The sequence below is a fragment of the Rosa rugosa genome, chromosome 2, assembly GCF_958449725.1.
Source record: "Rosa rugosa chromosome 2, drRosRugo1.1, whole genome shotgun sequence".
NCBI classification, from domain to species: Eukaryota; Viridiplantae; Streptophyta; class Magnoliopsida; order Rosales; family Rosaceae; genus Rosa; species Rosa rugosa.
In genome coordinates this window covers 21,068,144-21,082,574 of record NC_084821.1, presented here as the reverse complement: position 1 = coordinate 21,082,574, position 14,431 = coordinate 21,068,144, and the positions used below count along the sequence as shown (strand labels likewise).

Sequence of the window (14,431 nt, the reverse complement as noted above, 5' to 3'; positions counted from 1 at the left end):
AAGAAGTTATTGAAGTATCATCTTGAGTTTCAAGTTGTTCATGTACCAAGAGAAGCAAATGTAGTTGCACACTCGCTTGCTTTTCATGGCTTAAAGAATAGTGATAACTATAATTGATCTTTAACAGTTTCCGAACTTGTAAGAGATGTCATCCATAACAATTGTAATCGTAAGTGTTTTAATATATATATATATATTTTTTTTCTAAATAAACCTCCCCATTTACTATTTGAACCTCCTCTTCAATATTTCTCCGTTAATCTTCCAGTTTTGTCCCTTTTTATTTTATTTTATTCTTGTCAACCTCCACACCAGTCACTTCTTTAGATTCTGGCTATATCCTGCGATTACATCTACTACCTTAGCTACATCCTTATAGCCTATTGTTTAATCGTTTGGAGGACGGACATATAGTACTATATTTCAAGAATCCAAGTTTAGATATTTAATTCATGCTTTGGGTATGAAGTTCAATGGGAGCATGATTTTTTTTTTGAAACTCAATTGTAATGGATTAATGACTAATTGTCTAAATGAAGGGAATTCCTCGAATTTGAATGGTGGCAGAGATAAAGAGAAAAACTTGGATTAGATCACAGACCTCAATAAGAAGCTTGGTTCTTAGGGCTGAAACTTTCAAGAACGGTGCAAACGCAGAGGAAGAGTTATCAGTCACACACACACACACACACATATATATATATATATATATATATATATATATCAAATTACTAATCAATAATTAAATTCTAACAATTGGGTCTTGAGTATGAATATATAACAATACACATACCAATAATTTGATAGCTAATAAGAAACCCAGGTGAGAGAAACAGTGAGGGAGAAGAAGATGGAGACAGAATTGGTTGTGGTTTTTCTATATATTTTTTTGTTATTTTGTTTTCTATGGGGGTAAATTAAGAATTAAATTTTTACAAAAAATTAGTGGAGGTCCATATAGCAAATCTGGAAGTTTGAAATTCATACTCTGAATAGAACCACCCAAAAAAAAAAAAAAAAAGCACAAAAACAATCATATATAAGTTGGTCTGTTTTTGAATAGTAGCATTCACCTAGATCATATAGCAAAATGGCGCGTTTTCTGAGTCCCAAGTCCCAAGTCCCAAGTCCCAAGTCCAACCAACTTCCTCCTCCTCCTCCTCCTCCTCTCTCTCTATCTCCCCCTTTTCCTTCGCCAAATCTTTCTCCCCGCCATTTCTTGCTCCGCAACACAAGCAAACCCCAATCTCTCTCTTTTTCTCATGGCCTCTCGCTCCCCCCAATCCCTAAACCCAAACGCACCCATTCAATTCCCTCCAAACCAATCGAATCATTTGCTCTCCATTGTTGTTTCAGGCGCTCGATATGTTCAGCAGAGAGCATCTCTTTCTCTCCCTTAGGGTTCTTCTCCATGTGCTCGCTCTCAGCCTTGTTTGGCAGCCGGCGCCGCATGTTTTCAGCCAGGACGCCGGCGGCGGCGGCGATGGCGGTGGAGATGGCGATGGCGGCGGAGGTGGCGGAGGCGATGGCGATGTCGATGTCGATGTCGGTGGAGGAGGAGACGGAGTCTCTGCGGGGTATAAGGGCTTCACCACCGAACTCATCTTGAGTCGTTTCTCCAATGTCACCCCCATTCTCAAAGATGAACTCAAGGATTCGTTCAGCTACTGCGTCATTGACGTGTGAGTTGTGCTTCTCTCTCTCTCTCTATCTTTGTGATTTTTGTAGAGTGGATTTGATTTGATGGAATGAAATGTGCGATTTCGTTTTGATTCAGAGACGAGGATTGGAATGGGGCTTTCAATTTCTCAGACGATGCAACATTCATTACCAACTGCGCCAAAAAAATGAAAGGTTACCACCACCTCACTTCATTCTTGCTTTTGGGGGAAACTGGTTAGGTTGTAAAAGTGTGTAGAAGATATGAATCTAGTTTTCTAAGAAGATTGATAGAAAGCAGAAAATACAATTTTTTTTTTTTTTTTTTTTTGTGGTTGAAACTGAGAACAGAATATGTGTCACCTAGTTTACAGTGATTAGGAGACATTAGCAATTCGGCATTTTTATGAGTAGTTGGAAACTAGGTTCCTTTCTTTCTTGGAATCAATGCATATTTATCATTTTGTCTTCCATTGGTTCTCTGCTGCTGGCAATTAGAATGTTTGCTTCACTAAATTCTTCACGCAAGTTTTGTAGGATAAGTTTGATGTAAGAAACATTGTTGAAAACAGTTATCGGAGTTTTTGTTATTTGCCTTTTTAATTGACATGAAGACCATTTAGAGTCGTATTCTTTCTTTCTTTAAATTTAGATTGTTGGAAACAGTACTTTGGCATAACTTTTGTAGGAACAAAGGTTTGAATTAGAGGTCCTAGCAGTTCAAACCCCCCAATCTGAACATTCTCATTCTCTGTCTTTTTGTATATCCCACTCGTAATAATTCAATCACCAGTTCAGCTAGTTTCATCTAAATCAAGTTTCTGATGTTGTTTTAAGGGGGAGGTTTGGGAAAGATCACGCAGCGGTTGTGCACTTTTAAAGAATTATCGATGTATGGTGAAAGTTTAGTACAAGTTAAGAAAAGCAGTAAATTGAAACCGAATAAGAACTGTAACCTGTCTACATGGAATCCTGGATGTGAACCTGGGTGGGCTTGTGGAACTGCAGAGGAAGTTGACGTGAAAAATAAAACATATGTGCCTGCCAGAACTGAAGACTGTGCACCTTGTTGTGAGGGTTTTTTCTGCCCTCATGGTCTTACTTGCATGATCCGTAAGTCCTTGAAACCTGCTGAAAATAATTACCTTTCTTAACATTTCTGTTTCAAACTAGTTAACATGGTTCTTGACTTCTTGTTGCTTATGTAATATCTCTGAACTTCCTTTGACTTTTATCAATATTAATATTAGGACTATGGTTAAACTAAATATTCATATTCATGGTCCTTCATATAAAGTTTTAACCATCAATATATATGCCGTCCCTCGCACTTCCAGAATTAAAAAAGTGTGCAGATATCTCTATTCAGATAGCACCTGACGTTGGCTAATCATCAAAGGTGTAATTATTTAGTAATTAAGGATAGCACATTTCAGAGACCCCAGTTGTTCGTTGGATAATTTTCCACCAAAGTGTTGTTTAATCCTTTCTTTTAGAAATGGAAATTGTTCTGTAATTATTATTGATAACAAATATATTGAAAAAACAAGTACAGCGCAAGGGACAAGATGTCCAGTGAGAATGCTAGCTAAAAGATCTGGACTACAAATCAAGATTCATAAAGAAAAACCCCAGTAAAATCAACATAACTATACCACAGCAATCAAGATAGCATAAAGAAAAACACCAGTAAAATCAACATAACTAGACCACAGCGATATTCCAATTACTAAGAATAGCAAGTAAAGAACTATGTCTGAATTATGAGGAAACTGATGCCCATAGTGAAGTGGCAATAATTCTGTAATAAAATGAATTTTTATATGTTGATGCTTTTATATTGTTTATTTTTTTCTTCATATATGTTGTAGTGCTCATTTTTATGTGTTCATTTCTTTCATACTGTAGAAACATATATAATACAGAAGCCAATAGTTATCCTTGACATGGTTGGGTGTTCCTGACTCCATTTTGTTTGTTAACTTTTCTGTGAAGCTTGCCCAAAAGGTGCTTACTGCCCACTTGGAAAGCTCAATAGCACTACTGGTATATGCGTGCCGTGAGTTCATATCCTTTTTGGAGCTTTTGGTTTTTCCTTTTAAATTCTTTTTCATCTGGCATTCTTCTTATGCTTAGCATACATTAATATTTATCAGCAGAAATATTCTACAGATACCGTTATCACCTACCTCCAGGGAAGTCAAACCACACTTGTGGAGGAGCAGATAGGTGGGCTGATGTCTTGAGTAGTAAAGAGGTATTCTGTTCGGGTGGATCATACTGTCCGTCTAGCATCCAAAAAAATCCTTGCAGTAGTGGGTATTGATAATTATCCCAAACTTTTAGCACTTTGTCCTTAAATTTGCAAGTTGTGTGTGTGTGTTTTTTTTTGTCTTTCTTTATTCAGTGTGCTTTTGCATTGTCAAAACCTGGGTCTCTTATTTTCCGCTGTTGTTTAATAAATGCATAATGGCATCTAGACCCTTTATTTGTAGAATTTATAGGTGTGTGAAGTTTGTTAACCAAAATAGAGAAGCCATCTGTTGCTAACTTTATTTATATTGATGCTAAAGTTTCTGTATATCATTGCAGACATTATTGCAGGCTGGGCTCCACATCTCAGGAAGGTAAGTTTCTCTTTACACGTATGTTTTTCATCAGAAGACTTTCAATTTTCATAGCACTCATGTTTTTAATATTTGGCCGCGATCTCAACTTTTCTATTTTCTGTTTTAAGTGTGTGAAAAACTCAATTAGGGACATCTAATTTTGAGACTGGCAATCTGAAATTTAGTCCAAATTGTAGACATGGAAATCTTGAATAGATAACTACACAGTTTCTCCATAAGGAAGGCAACAACTGCCAACAAGGTAAAAGTGTTATATCAGATATGCGAAAGAAGACACAATTGCTTGCTAGGGTTTAGGGTATTGTTGGCATCCATTTCATATGACCCCCACCCTTCACTGATACTGTCTTCAACCTAATCATCTTGTGGAGTTGTGTCTGAGAAAGTCTCGATGCAACTGGAATTATCAATTCCTATGCCGGTCTTACACTAGTGACAATAATATTAGATTCTGGCTTCCTAAGATTCCCGCCCCCGGGGGGGGGGGGGGGAGGGGAATGGGGAATCTTTCATATGCACCGCGAGGCGAGGCTTAGTGATTTTGGTTTTTAGGTAAAGGGCCAAAGTTCTGTGGAAATGCAGAGTCTAGGCTGTTTTATGAAATATTGGCTGTGACTAGTACAGTACATAGAGTACAAGAAAAGCAAAGTTACTTTACAGGCCTAAAAATCAGCTACCAATTGCATGCCTTATGCCTAGTTAGGTGTTATGTGGTGTCCAAAGATAGAGGGAAAGGAGGGTTGAGATTCAGGAATCTAGTAGCAAGGAATGATTCTCTTCTGGGGAAGTGGTTTGGAGATTTCCATTGGAGAGAGGGTTACCCTTGCTACTAAATTCCTGAAACCCTCAGAAAAGTTTTAACAGCCTCCACATATTGCTTTTTGGTTTTCTTTCTTCGAATCTGTTTCAGTTGCTTTTAAGGATGCAAGTCTTTGCTCCATTTTGTTGGATTGGAAGACATCTCCTAGCTAGGTGTTTGTAGTACTGAGATTGGATGATATTGCTCTGTTTGATGTAATTCTTGTGTTTGATGTAATTCTTAAGTTTTAGTTTTATAAAAGGTTCTTAATTCCAACAAAATAAAGTGTCTCAAATTTGTGCTGTGGTTAAGGTCCAGTTTGAAAAGAGGAGTTATAGGAAAATTTCAAGCTTGAAATTCCTTGTTCAGTAAGGAATGTTTCCAGCTGAATGATATATATATATATATATATATATATATATATATATATATATATATATATATATATATATATATATAACCTTTCTTTATTAAAGTAAGGTTAACCTTAGTGGAGAAGGCTGCACACACATACACAGAAACGATTGTAGTGGGAGCTGGTATTGAGAGCAGGCAATGGTTTCGCTCTTCATTTTTCATTTTTTTTTATTGCTATTTTTTTGACATTCTTGCCCCTGGTAGTTAACATTTTATTGAGACTTAATGTTTTAGGGTTATTAAAGTAGTAAAAGTCAGTTATGGTTGACAAGAGGTCCTCCCTATATAAGAGTGTATTTGTGAGTCAAAAGGGCGAACACTAAGGGACAGTGGATGTACTAAAGAGTTCAAGAACCAAGGGTTGAGAAGTCACCAAAAGAGAACATAGGGAATTTGAGTGCAAGGGTTCGTGTGGAAAAAGTTAAGCTTGGGTGTACTTGGGACTTGGGTTGTGAGTCGCAATAGTCTTTGTATTGTTTGGTTAATATTGAAATTTCAAACTCAGTTTCCTGTGGAATTGGGCAAATTTTACAACTGCCTGTAGGGCTGGAGGCCAAAGTTCTATGGCGTTGTAGTGTCTTGGACTCTTGGATGTCATCTGGATGCTCTGGATGAAAAGAAATCGAAAGATTTTGGAAGACTGCATAAGTGCAGTGTGGAGGAGCTTTTGGGAGAGAGTAAGGTTCTGTCTGCTTTTGGCGGGTTTAAAAGATGGTATTTGTTGGATTATGATAGGTTGGAAGGTAGCATTGTCTAGGTATCTTGTTTCTTATGGTGAGCAGTGTGAATCCTAGCAAAGTTGCTGTTGATGTAATTTTGTGTTCTGATGCTGTTCTCTTTTGTCGAACTCTTGTCCACTTTTTTATTTTTATTTTTATTTTTTACTGTATCAATCTGTTGATTAATAAAATCTATATATTTTTCAAAATAAACGTAATGCCAGTTTTCAAGTGCTATTGCAAATGTTAACAAAAGTTTCCCATGTGACGAAAGATGGTTTTGTAGGTCAGTATCGTGTTAGATGTTGGAAGATGTTATAGTTATCTGTAGTATATCCTCTAGAGTCTAACTATATATTAGTCTGCTTATAATTTTAGTTACTCTATGGTAATAACCATTATTGTTGAACTTGCAGGATGTTTCAAAATGGCAAGTTGTAAGGCGAAATCAGAAAATCAAAATATTACTGCATATGGTATCATGCTTTTTGTGAGTGGTCTCACTTGCCTCTTTATAGTGAAGTGGTGATGAACATAATTTTCACAGCATAACTATATTTCAAAAGCTTAACAGTGAATCTCTTGTATTTTCCAAGTGTTATGAAAAAGATAAACTAAATTCTTCTGTATTCATGTTGTCCCTTTTTGAACTAATTGCATATGCAACCATCATAACTGATGACCTTCACTTGTCAATGCAGGCTGCAATAATAGTTATACTTATTATTATATATAACTGTACTGATCAAGTGCTTGCCACCCGAGAGAAAAGACAAGCAAAATCCAGGGAAAAGGCTGTTCAAAGTGTAAGAGAAACAGCACAAGCACGTGAAAAATGGAAATCTGCAAAAGACATTGCTAAGAAGCATGCTGTTGGACTCTCAACACAGTTTTCTCGTACATTTTCTCGCAGAAAATCTACCAGGCATTCGGACCAGCTGAAAGGAACAGGACAAGCTAAACCTGGAACAGATGGTGCCTTGCCACCTATGCCACTGACTGCGATAGGTGCATCTGAAGCAGCAACGTCTAAAGGAAAGAAAAAGGATAAAAGCAACCTCACACAAATGTTACATGCTATTGAGAATGACCCAGATAGTAATGAAGGCTTTAATCTAGAGATAGGTGATAAAAATATTAAAAAGCACGCACCAAAAGGTAAGCAGTTGCATACCCAAAGCCAGATTTTCAAGTATGCATATGGTCAAATTGAGAAGGAAAAGGCTTTACAGGAGCAGACAGCAAACTTAACCTTCTCTGGGGTTATAGAAATGGCTGGTGGAATTGAAATCCAAAAGAGGCCTCCAATTGAGGTTGCTTTTAAAGATCTAACCCTCACATTGAAAGGGAAAAATATACATCTTATGAGATGTGTGACTGGGAAAATATCACCAGGCCGGGTTTCAGCTGTCATGGGTCCATCTGGAGCAGGAAAAACAACTTTTCTTAATGCTTTGTTAGGAAAAGTGAGAGGGTGCACCATGAGTGGTATGGTTCTTGTAAATGGAAAGATGGAATCTATCAACTCATATAAGAAAATCATAGGCTTTGTTCCACAAGATGATATTGTGCATGGCAATTTGACAGTGGAAGAAAATCTCTGGTTCAGCGCAAGATGCAGGTATGCACATTTAGTACCATCCTTCAGGATACTCCTTCGGCATTCTTGTCAGCTTTATATATGTTGTTAGTCTGTTCTATCAAGTTTTGGGGTCCAATGGTTGTCAACATGGTATCAGAGCGCTGATTACAAAAGGTCTTGGATTTAAAATCACCAGTGCATATTTCCCATTTATTTGTTATTTTTCAAGGTGCAGCAAGAGCTATACCTTTATGTTGTCTACCTTTGCATGTATCTACCTCTTCATATGCAAGATGGGGCTGCACATGTTAGATTGCTTCATGTTTTCCCTTGCTGCTTAGGCTTTTGGACTTCAATGGTTTTTCTAAACTTTACTTCTCTGTGCTGCTTCCAGAACAATCTTGTGACAACCTATTTCCAGTTAGCATGTAATGTGTGGGCAAAAATTGGTTTCTGTTTCATTAGTTAATTACTTTAAGGAGCCCTAACATGCACTACTTCAACCAACTAGCTATCCGTCTAGTGACATTTCTTATCCATAATGTTGGATGAGTAACAAGTTTGAGTCCCCTCTCCAAGATTGAAATATAGTTCACAACTTCAATATCAGAAACCAACAATCTTTGCATCCAGGAATGGATTCCTATTTCCTATTTTAAGGTTCATTTTCCTTGAGCAATAATGAAACTCAAGGAAAAAAAACCCTTGATTTGCTAGCAATGAATTTCAGAAAGTCGAACACTTTTGTTTCCTAGGACTAAGAAAAGAACTTTACCTATAATATAATTCTTAATCTTTAGTGAACTTGTGAATACATATATTTTGCTACTATTTAAGCTTCCGGTGCTTTAACAAATTTTATTCTATATTGTTACTTTTCTTCTTCTTCTCTTTTTTTTTCTTTTTCTTTTTCCTGTGCTGCATGCTATGTCTTCTGTAATTAGGGGTCACCCACTAAAAGTTCTTTCTCACCTGAAATTCGCTCTTTCCTTTCCTTTATCTCTGGCAAATCTATGTTTCCTGGAATTATTGAGATATTTGAAGTCTGCATTATCTCATATAATTATCCCAACCTGCATCTTAGTTTATGTCATTCAATATTAGTGGAAATAAAAAATGTGATCACATATGTACAGAACATCATTGTTCATTTGGATGAATCATAAACCAAAAGATTTAGAAAAAACGTGTGTTTCTTGTTTTTAGTATAATTCTACATAGCCTCTTCCTTTTTTTTTTCTTTTCCTTTTCTGAACAAAACATAGTCAATTCCTTATATAAGTAAGACACTGATAAGTTATGACAGTGATCCTCTTTGCTGTTTTTTTTTTTTGGTTTAGTTTGTTTATTATTTATTTTTTTCTTTATCTCTTTTCTTACCTCATTGTTCACAACCACTTACCGGTACTGACATTAGTTCTTCTACCATCTGCCTCATTCTGGATTTTCGTTATTGTAGACTCTCTTCCAATCTGCCTCAACCAGAAAAGGTCCTGGTTGTTGAAAGAGTTATTGAATCCTTGGGCTTGCAGGCAGTGCGGGATTCCCTGGTTGGAACGGTAGAGAAGCGAGGAATCTCTGGAGGTCAAAGAAAAAGAGTAAATGTTGGGCTGGAAATGGTCATGGAACCATCACTTCTAATTTTAGATGAACCCACATCTGGTTTGGATAGTTCATCTTCTAATCTGCTACTTAGAGCTCTTAGACGTGAGGCTCTTGAAGGAGTTAACATTTGCATGGTTGTCCACCAGCCCAGGTAATTTATCTTTTATTAAATGCTAAAAATGCACATTTTAAGGTAACTGTTGTTTTGTCCGTTTGTTGGGATAAGGTCCTTTTCACATGGTCTGAAATATGTTGCTTATGCCTTCCTTATATCCGTCAGTATTCTAATAGTCCACTTTCTATCTTAAAGCAGAGACCATTCTCTTAATGCAAATGATTCAAGGTGTCCCTACATTGTGGTTTAACTTGAATACAATTTGATTTGGATATCATTTTAATGAAAGTTGAATGTGAGAAAAGATGACTGGTAAAAGCCTTGGGGGCCACAGTTATTTGTATGCTTTCCTTTTTACTTTAACTCTACTTCTTTCTTTGTACTCTTGTGGTTTAAAATGAGATTGAATTCTTAAGAAAGGAGAGTGCAAATCCAAAACATTTACATGAAATCTTTCTACAATGATGTGAATGCATGAAAGAAATGTCCTTGGAATTGGGATACTGATTTTTCTGTTGAACTTTGTGGAACTTTGGAGTACTTGAGTACTGGGGATAGACAAAGAAATATAGGAATTTTACTCCAATCAAGTTGTCATTTTTTCCCCTCGTTTTAGTTTATGAAGTAATTTCTTTCCTAATTTCAATATTTTTGGTGTTCCAGCTACACCTTGTTCAGGATGTTTGATGATTTGATACTTCTCGCTAAAGGTGGGCTTACAGTGTATCATGGATCAGTGAAGAAAGTTGAAGAGTACTTCAAGAGCCTTGGGATTATTGTTCCTGATCGTGTCAATCCTCCAGACTATTTCATTGACATTTTGGAAGGCTTAGTAAAACCAAGCACAAGCTCAGGGGTGGACTATAAACAACTACCCGTTAGGTGGATGCTTCATAATGGGTACCCAGTTCCTATGGATATGCTTCAGACTTCTGAGGGAATGGCTGCATCAACAAGTGACAGTTCAGCTCATGATTCTGGATCAGAGGGTTTTTGGCAGGATGTCAAGTGTAATGTTGAGGTGAAAAAGGACAATATACAGCATAATCTCTTAAAGTCGAGTGACTTATCGGAGCGGAGTACCCCTGGCATGTTCCTGCAATATAGATACTTCCTTGGCAGGTGGATATCCCATAATTTATATTCTCGTTGCAAGAAAACTTCCTAATTTTCTAGAGATATAGAGATATAATAAGTGTCGTATCATATGTTCTATATTTTTATGCAAGAGTCATTATAACTTTGGGACTTTTAGCTGTAGAACGTAGAATTTGGTTCCGAAATTTTTTGCTGTGCTTGTTCACACACATGTCATTGTTTTTTGACAGCACTTCATTTTACTGTTTCCAGTACAAAAACATGGGTACTGGAACAAGTAGATATTGGTACATTATAGATTTGGCTATTAACAATTAAGCATCCCTATAAATCTATAATGCATTGTTCACTGTCACTCTATTGTGATGTTTCAGAAAGTCTGCAATGCAATTCCTCAGTTGCGTTTAATGATTCAGCTTGATTCATTATATGACTGGATTTTTCAGGGTTGGTAAGCAGCGATTACGAGAATCGAGGACACAAGCAATAGATTTTCTTATTTTATTGCTTGCTGGATCATGCTTAGGAGTTCTTGCTAAAGTAAGCGAGGAGACCTTCGGTTATCATGGTTATATGTACACCGTCATAGCAGTTTGTAAGTAAAATATTCTTATTTTTTAATCATGCAATACTTCCTTTGGAATTAAGCTGTGGTAAAATCACTTTATGGTCTTGGATGTTTCATTATTTTTAGCCTTCAAAGAGGCACATGAAAAAAAAAAAAAAAAAAAAAAATAATAATAATAAATTACTGCCAGTGAATTGCTAAGGGATGTGGGAACCGGTTAAAATTAAAAAAAGGCAAGAGGTTGAGAACTACAAACACTTGGGCAGTTAAGTACCAAAAGTTTCATGCATGAATACAAATTTTTATTTGAAATAGATTTGAATTGCTCCCATTTGAGCTTAGCGTCTAGGAGATAGGGCTGATGCCTAAATCCCGAATTCTAAACCCTTAAAGGTCGCTAAACATACTAGGACAGTTTCTAAGACCTACTATACCATTTACTGATAAACAGTTAGAGATGAAAATATTGAAAAGAAAGGCTGCTGATTGGTTGTGATCCACCAGCATCCCCATATTGGACCAGGCTGTTGCATCCTTATTTATATGTTGAACATCAGTGTGTTTGTATGAAAACACTAGAGTATGTTGTTGTCCTCGAATGATAGCTTTTCCAGGATATGTTTGTTTCTCACATATCCCACTTTGTTTCAATTTCAGCTCTCCTTGGCAAGATTGCAGCTTTGAGAACGTTTGGACTGGATAAGTTGCACTACTGGAGAGAGAGCTCTGCTGGCATGAGTAGCTTGGCTTACTTTCTTTCAAAAGATACAGTTGACCATTTTAATACGGTCATCAAGCCTCTCGTTTACCTCTCCATGTTCTATTTCTTCAACAATCCAAGATCATCTGTCACAGATAATTATGTCGTTTTGTTATGTTTGGTTTACTGCGTAACTGGCATAGCTTATGCCTTGTCCATATACCTGGCTCCCGGTCCAGCTCAACTGGTAAGATGATTTTCCACAGAGAGAAATTATTTGCTTCAGAAATGTAATACGTTTTTGTGTGTATGGTGCTTCCTTCCAATTTTAAGCCACTTTTCTGATATGCAGTGGTCCGTGCTTCTCCCAGTCGTTTTGACTCTAGTAGGAAACAATACTATTGAAAGCCATATTGTGGAAAAAATATCTAACTTCTGCTATACTAAGTGGGCTTTGGAATCTTTTCTCGTAGCAAATGCTCAAAAGTTTGTGATCCCCATCCTTATTTATATGCAATCACTGCCTGCCATTTTTCGCCATATGGATATTATAATGGTTCTTGCTTTCCTGTATTTTCAGGTACTCTGGGGTGTGGATAATAACAAGATGTGCTACACTTCAGAAGAGTCACTATGACCTCAAGAATTGGTACCCTAATTTAGGCATGCTCATTGCTCTGGGTGTATTAACAAGAGTCATTGCATACATTATTTTGGTCTTCAAAAAGAAGTAGAATCAGTCTGTGATCCTTTTTACCATTCTTTCTGTACATAGATGAAAATGATCTACCAAGATACTTGGCTCACTAGTTACTCTTGTAGCCTCTAAAGATAATGAAAAGATAAACAACTGTGCATACTGAGGGAACTCTTTGAAGTGACAAATCTGTAGGTGGTACATATGGTATTTCCTTTAGGTAGCTCTTCGAATAATCGAATCTGTAGGCCTAGATAACACTGGCTTTTATTTATTACCTCTTCTTGGTTCTTACTAATGCTTTGTTGTCATGCACCTGTTGTACGATCTTTCTTTTATGAGACAAAAAGACATTCAATATTTCTCAGATTGAAGTTGGTTAAAATTCAGAAACCTAGCGCACAGTTTGCATTCAGATTTTAGCCTTCCAAATCTAGTGGATTAGATATTATGAAGTGTGCCCACCTTTTTATTTATTTTTATTTTATTTTATTATTTTTATGCTTAAAAGAGAATTGCTTTTGTAGTTTTTTCTATAATTTAGGGAGAAAATGTGTATATTTTTTGCTCCAACAGTTTTCCTATATCTATCTATTTATCTGTCTATCTTTCTATACCATAAAGCCAAGCACTCATTTGGTGCCATAGTGCTTCACCAAAATGTGGATTGCCCAAAATACTTTTTAGCAAGACAATAAAATAAGGAAGAGTTTTGGTGTCACATGCTTCAAATTATAAGTTGCTTATTATACCTTTCAAAATAAAGAATAAAAACTCGTGCCCTCTTCATGCAAAAAATAAAGTCCCTCCCAAGGCAAATAAGAGAAGGGCGGCAGTTCGACCTTATTATTCTGCAATTTGGAGAAGGTAAACAAAAATAGCCATTTTATGGAAGAGGAAGTACCCTCTAGTAATTTCGGCACATTATTTTATTTTCTTATTTTTGAGATTTTTTTTTTGTTACATATTTTTGAGAAATATTTCGGTACATCTTTTTGTGGTATGATGATGCAGTACATGTTATTCATTTACAATCATTAGTATAGCCAAAACCATTAATAAAGGCCTAGCTTTGGGGTCTTGATTAAATACTCAAATTTAACCCAAACAGAAACCATTTGTGTGCCAACCTACCCAATTTAAAGGTAAAATGACACTTATGAACTCCGAGAATTCAAAAATTACAGAACAGGCCATTAACACTCTCTCTCTCTCTCTCTCTCTCTCTCTCTCTTTCATCGACGGCAGAGACGACATCGCTGCTAGAAGTCATCGTCGGAGCCTCGGAATCCGATTTGGGAGCGGGTCGATTCGGAGTCGACGGCGGCCTTGTCAGGTTCTATTCCGGCTCGTCAATATGGAAGAAGTTGAGGTGGTTGACGATTGGAAGTCACCGGGTCTAGTTCGACTTGGTTTTGGTTCAAGTCCGATCTCTTGCTGGAATGGAGTTTGGGTCGAACGTCGGCGGCGTCTGAAGAATTTGGGTCATTGATGTCGGCGTCTGAAGATGGTTCACGATCTGGTCTGATGCATCGACGAGATATGGATAATAATACTTATCGGCCTTCGATGAGGAGCTTGATGTTTAGGTCTGGACCTAGCAAAAAAGGTCCTTGCCATTAGCTTCATTACTACTCATCAATTCTTTTGTTTTTGGTTATTTTTTCATGTTCATGCTGCAGAAACGTGGGGATCTGGAAACTTTCTGGGATTTTTATACTCATAAAAAAAAAACCTACGGCTTAACCTCAAGCAAATGGAACAGGTTAGGAATTGACACTTGTTAGAGCAACTCCAACAGCTTCCCTATAATTTCTGTATAATAGGGAAGCAAAAGTCAAA

The 14,431-nt window shown here is 36.8% G+C and overlaps 1 protein-coding gene across 2 annotated transcripts; it reads left to right on the top strand.

Moving 5' to 3' along the window:
• Positions 1-1,143: 1,143 nt before the first annotated feature.
• LOC133733744 (ABC transporter G family member 28) lies at positions 1,144-12,863 on the top strand. 2 transcript variants are annotated; one of them, XM_062161382.1, is made up of 14 exons: positions 1,144-1,682; positions 1,778-1,854; positions 2,497-2,772; positions 3,655-3,705; positions 3,816-3,978; positions 4,252-4,286; positions 6,641-6,714; positions 6,926-7,845; positions 9,266-9,562; positions 10,190-10,648; positions 11,071-11,219; positions 11,850-12,139; positions 12,245-12,378; positions 12,473-12,863. In XM_062161382.1, exons 1-14 carry the CDS (start codon positions 1,366-1,368, stop codon positions 12,624-12,626), a joined length of 3,396 nt encoding a protein of 1,131 aa, XP_062017366.1. In that variant the 5' UTR covers positions 1,144-1,365; the 3' UTR covers positions 12,627-12,863. The 2 variants fall into 2 exon arrangements, with proteins under 2 accessions (XP_062017366.1, XP_062017367.1); XM_062161383.1 differs by having other exon boundaries at positions 3,655-3,718; positions 3,832-3,978.
• Positions 12,864-14,431: the final 1,568 nt, after the last annotated feature.

Bases quoted from the DNA above. Each gene is read 5' to 3' on its own strand.
- LOC133733744 (XM_062161382.1), top strand. From the start codon at position 1,366: ATGTTCAGCAGAGAGCATCTCTTTCTCTCCCTTAGGGTTCTTCTCCAT. The intron at 1,683-1,777 runs GTGAGTTGTGCT...GTTTTGATTCAG, and splicing joins AGCTACTGCGTCATTGACGT to AGACGAGGATTGGAATGGGG. The intron at 12,140-12,244 runs GTAAGATGATTT...TCTGATATGCAG, and splicing joins CTCCCGGTCCAGCTCAACTG to TGGTCCGTGCTTCTCCCAGT.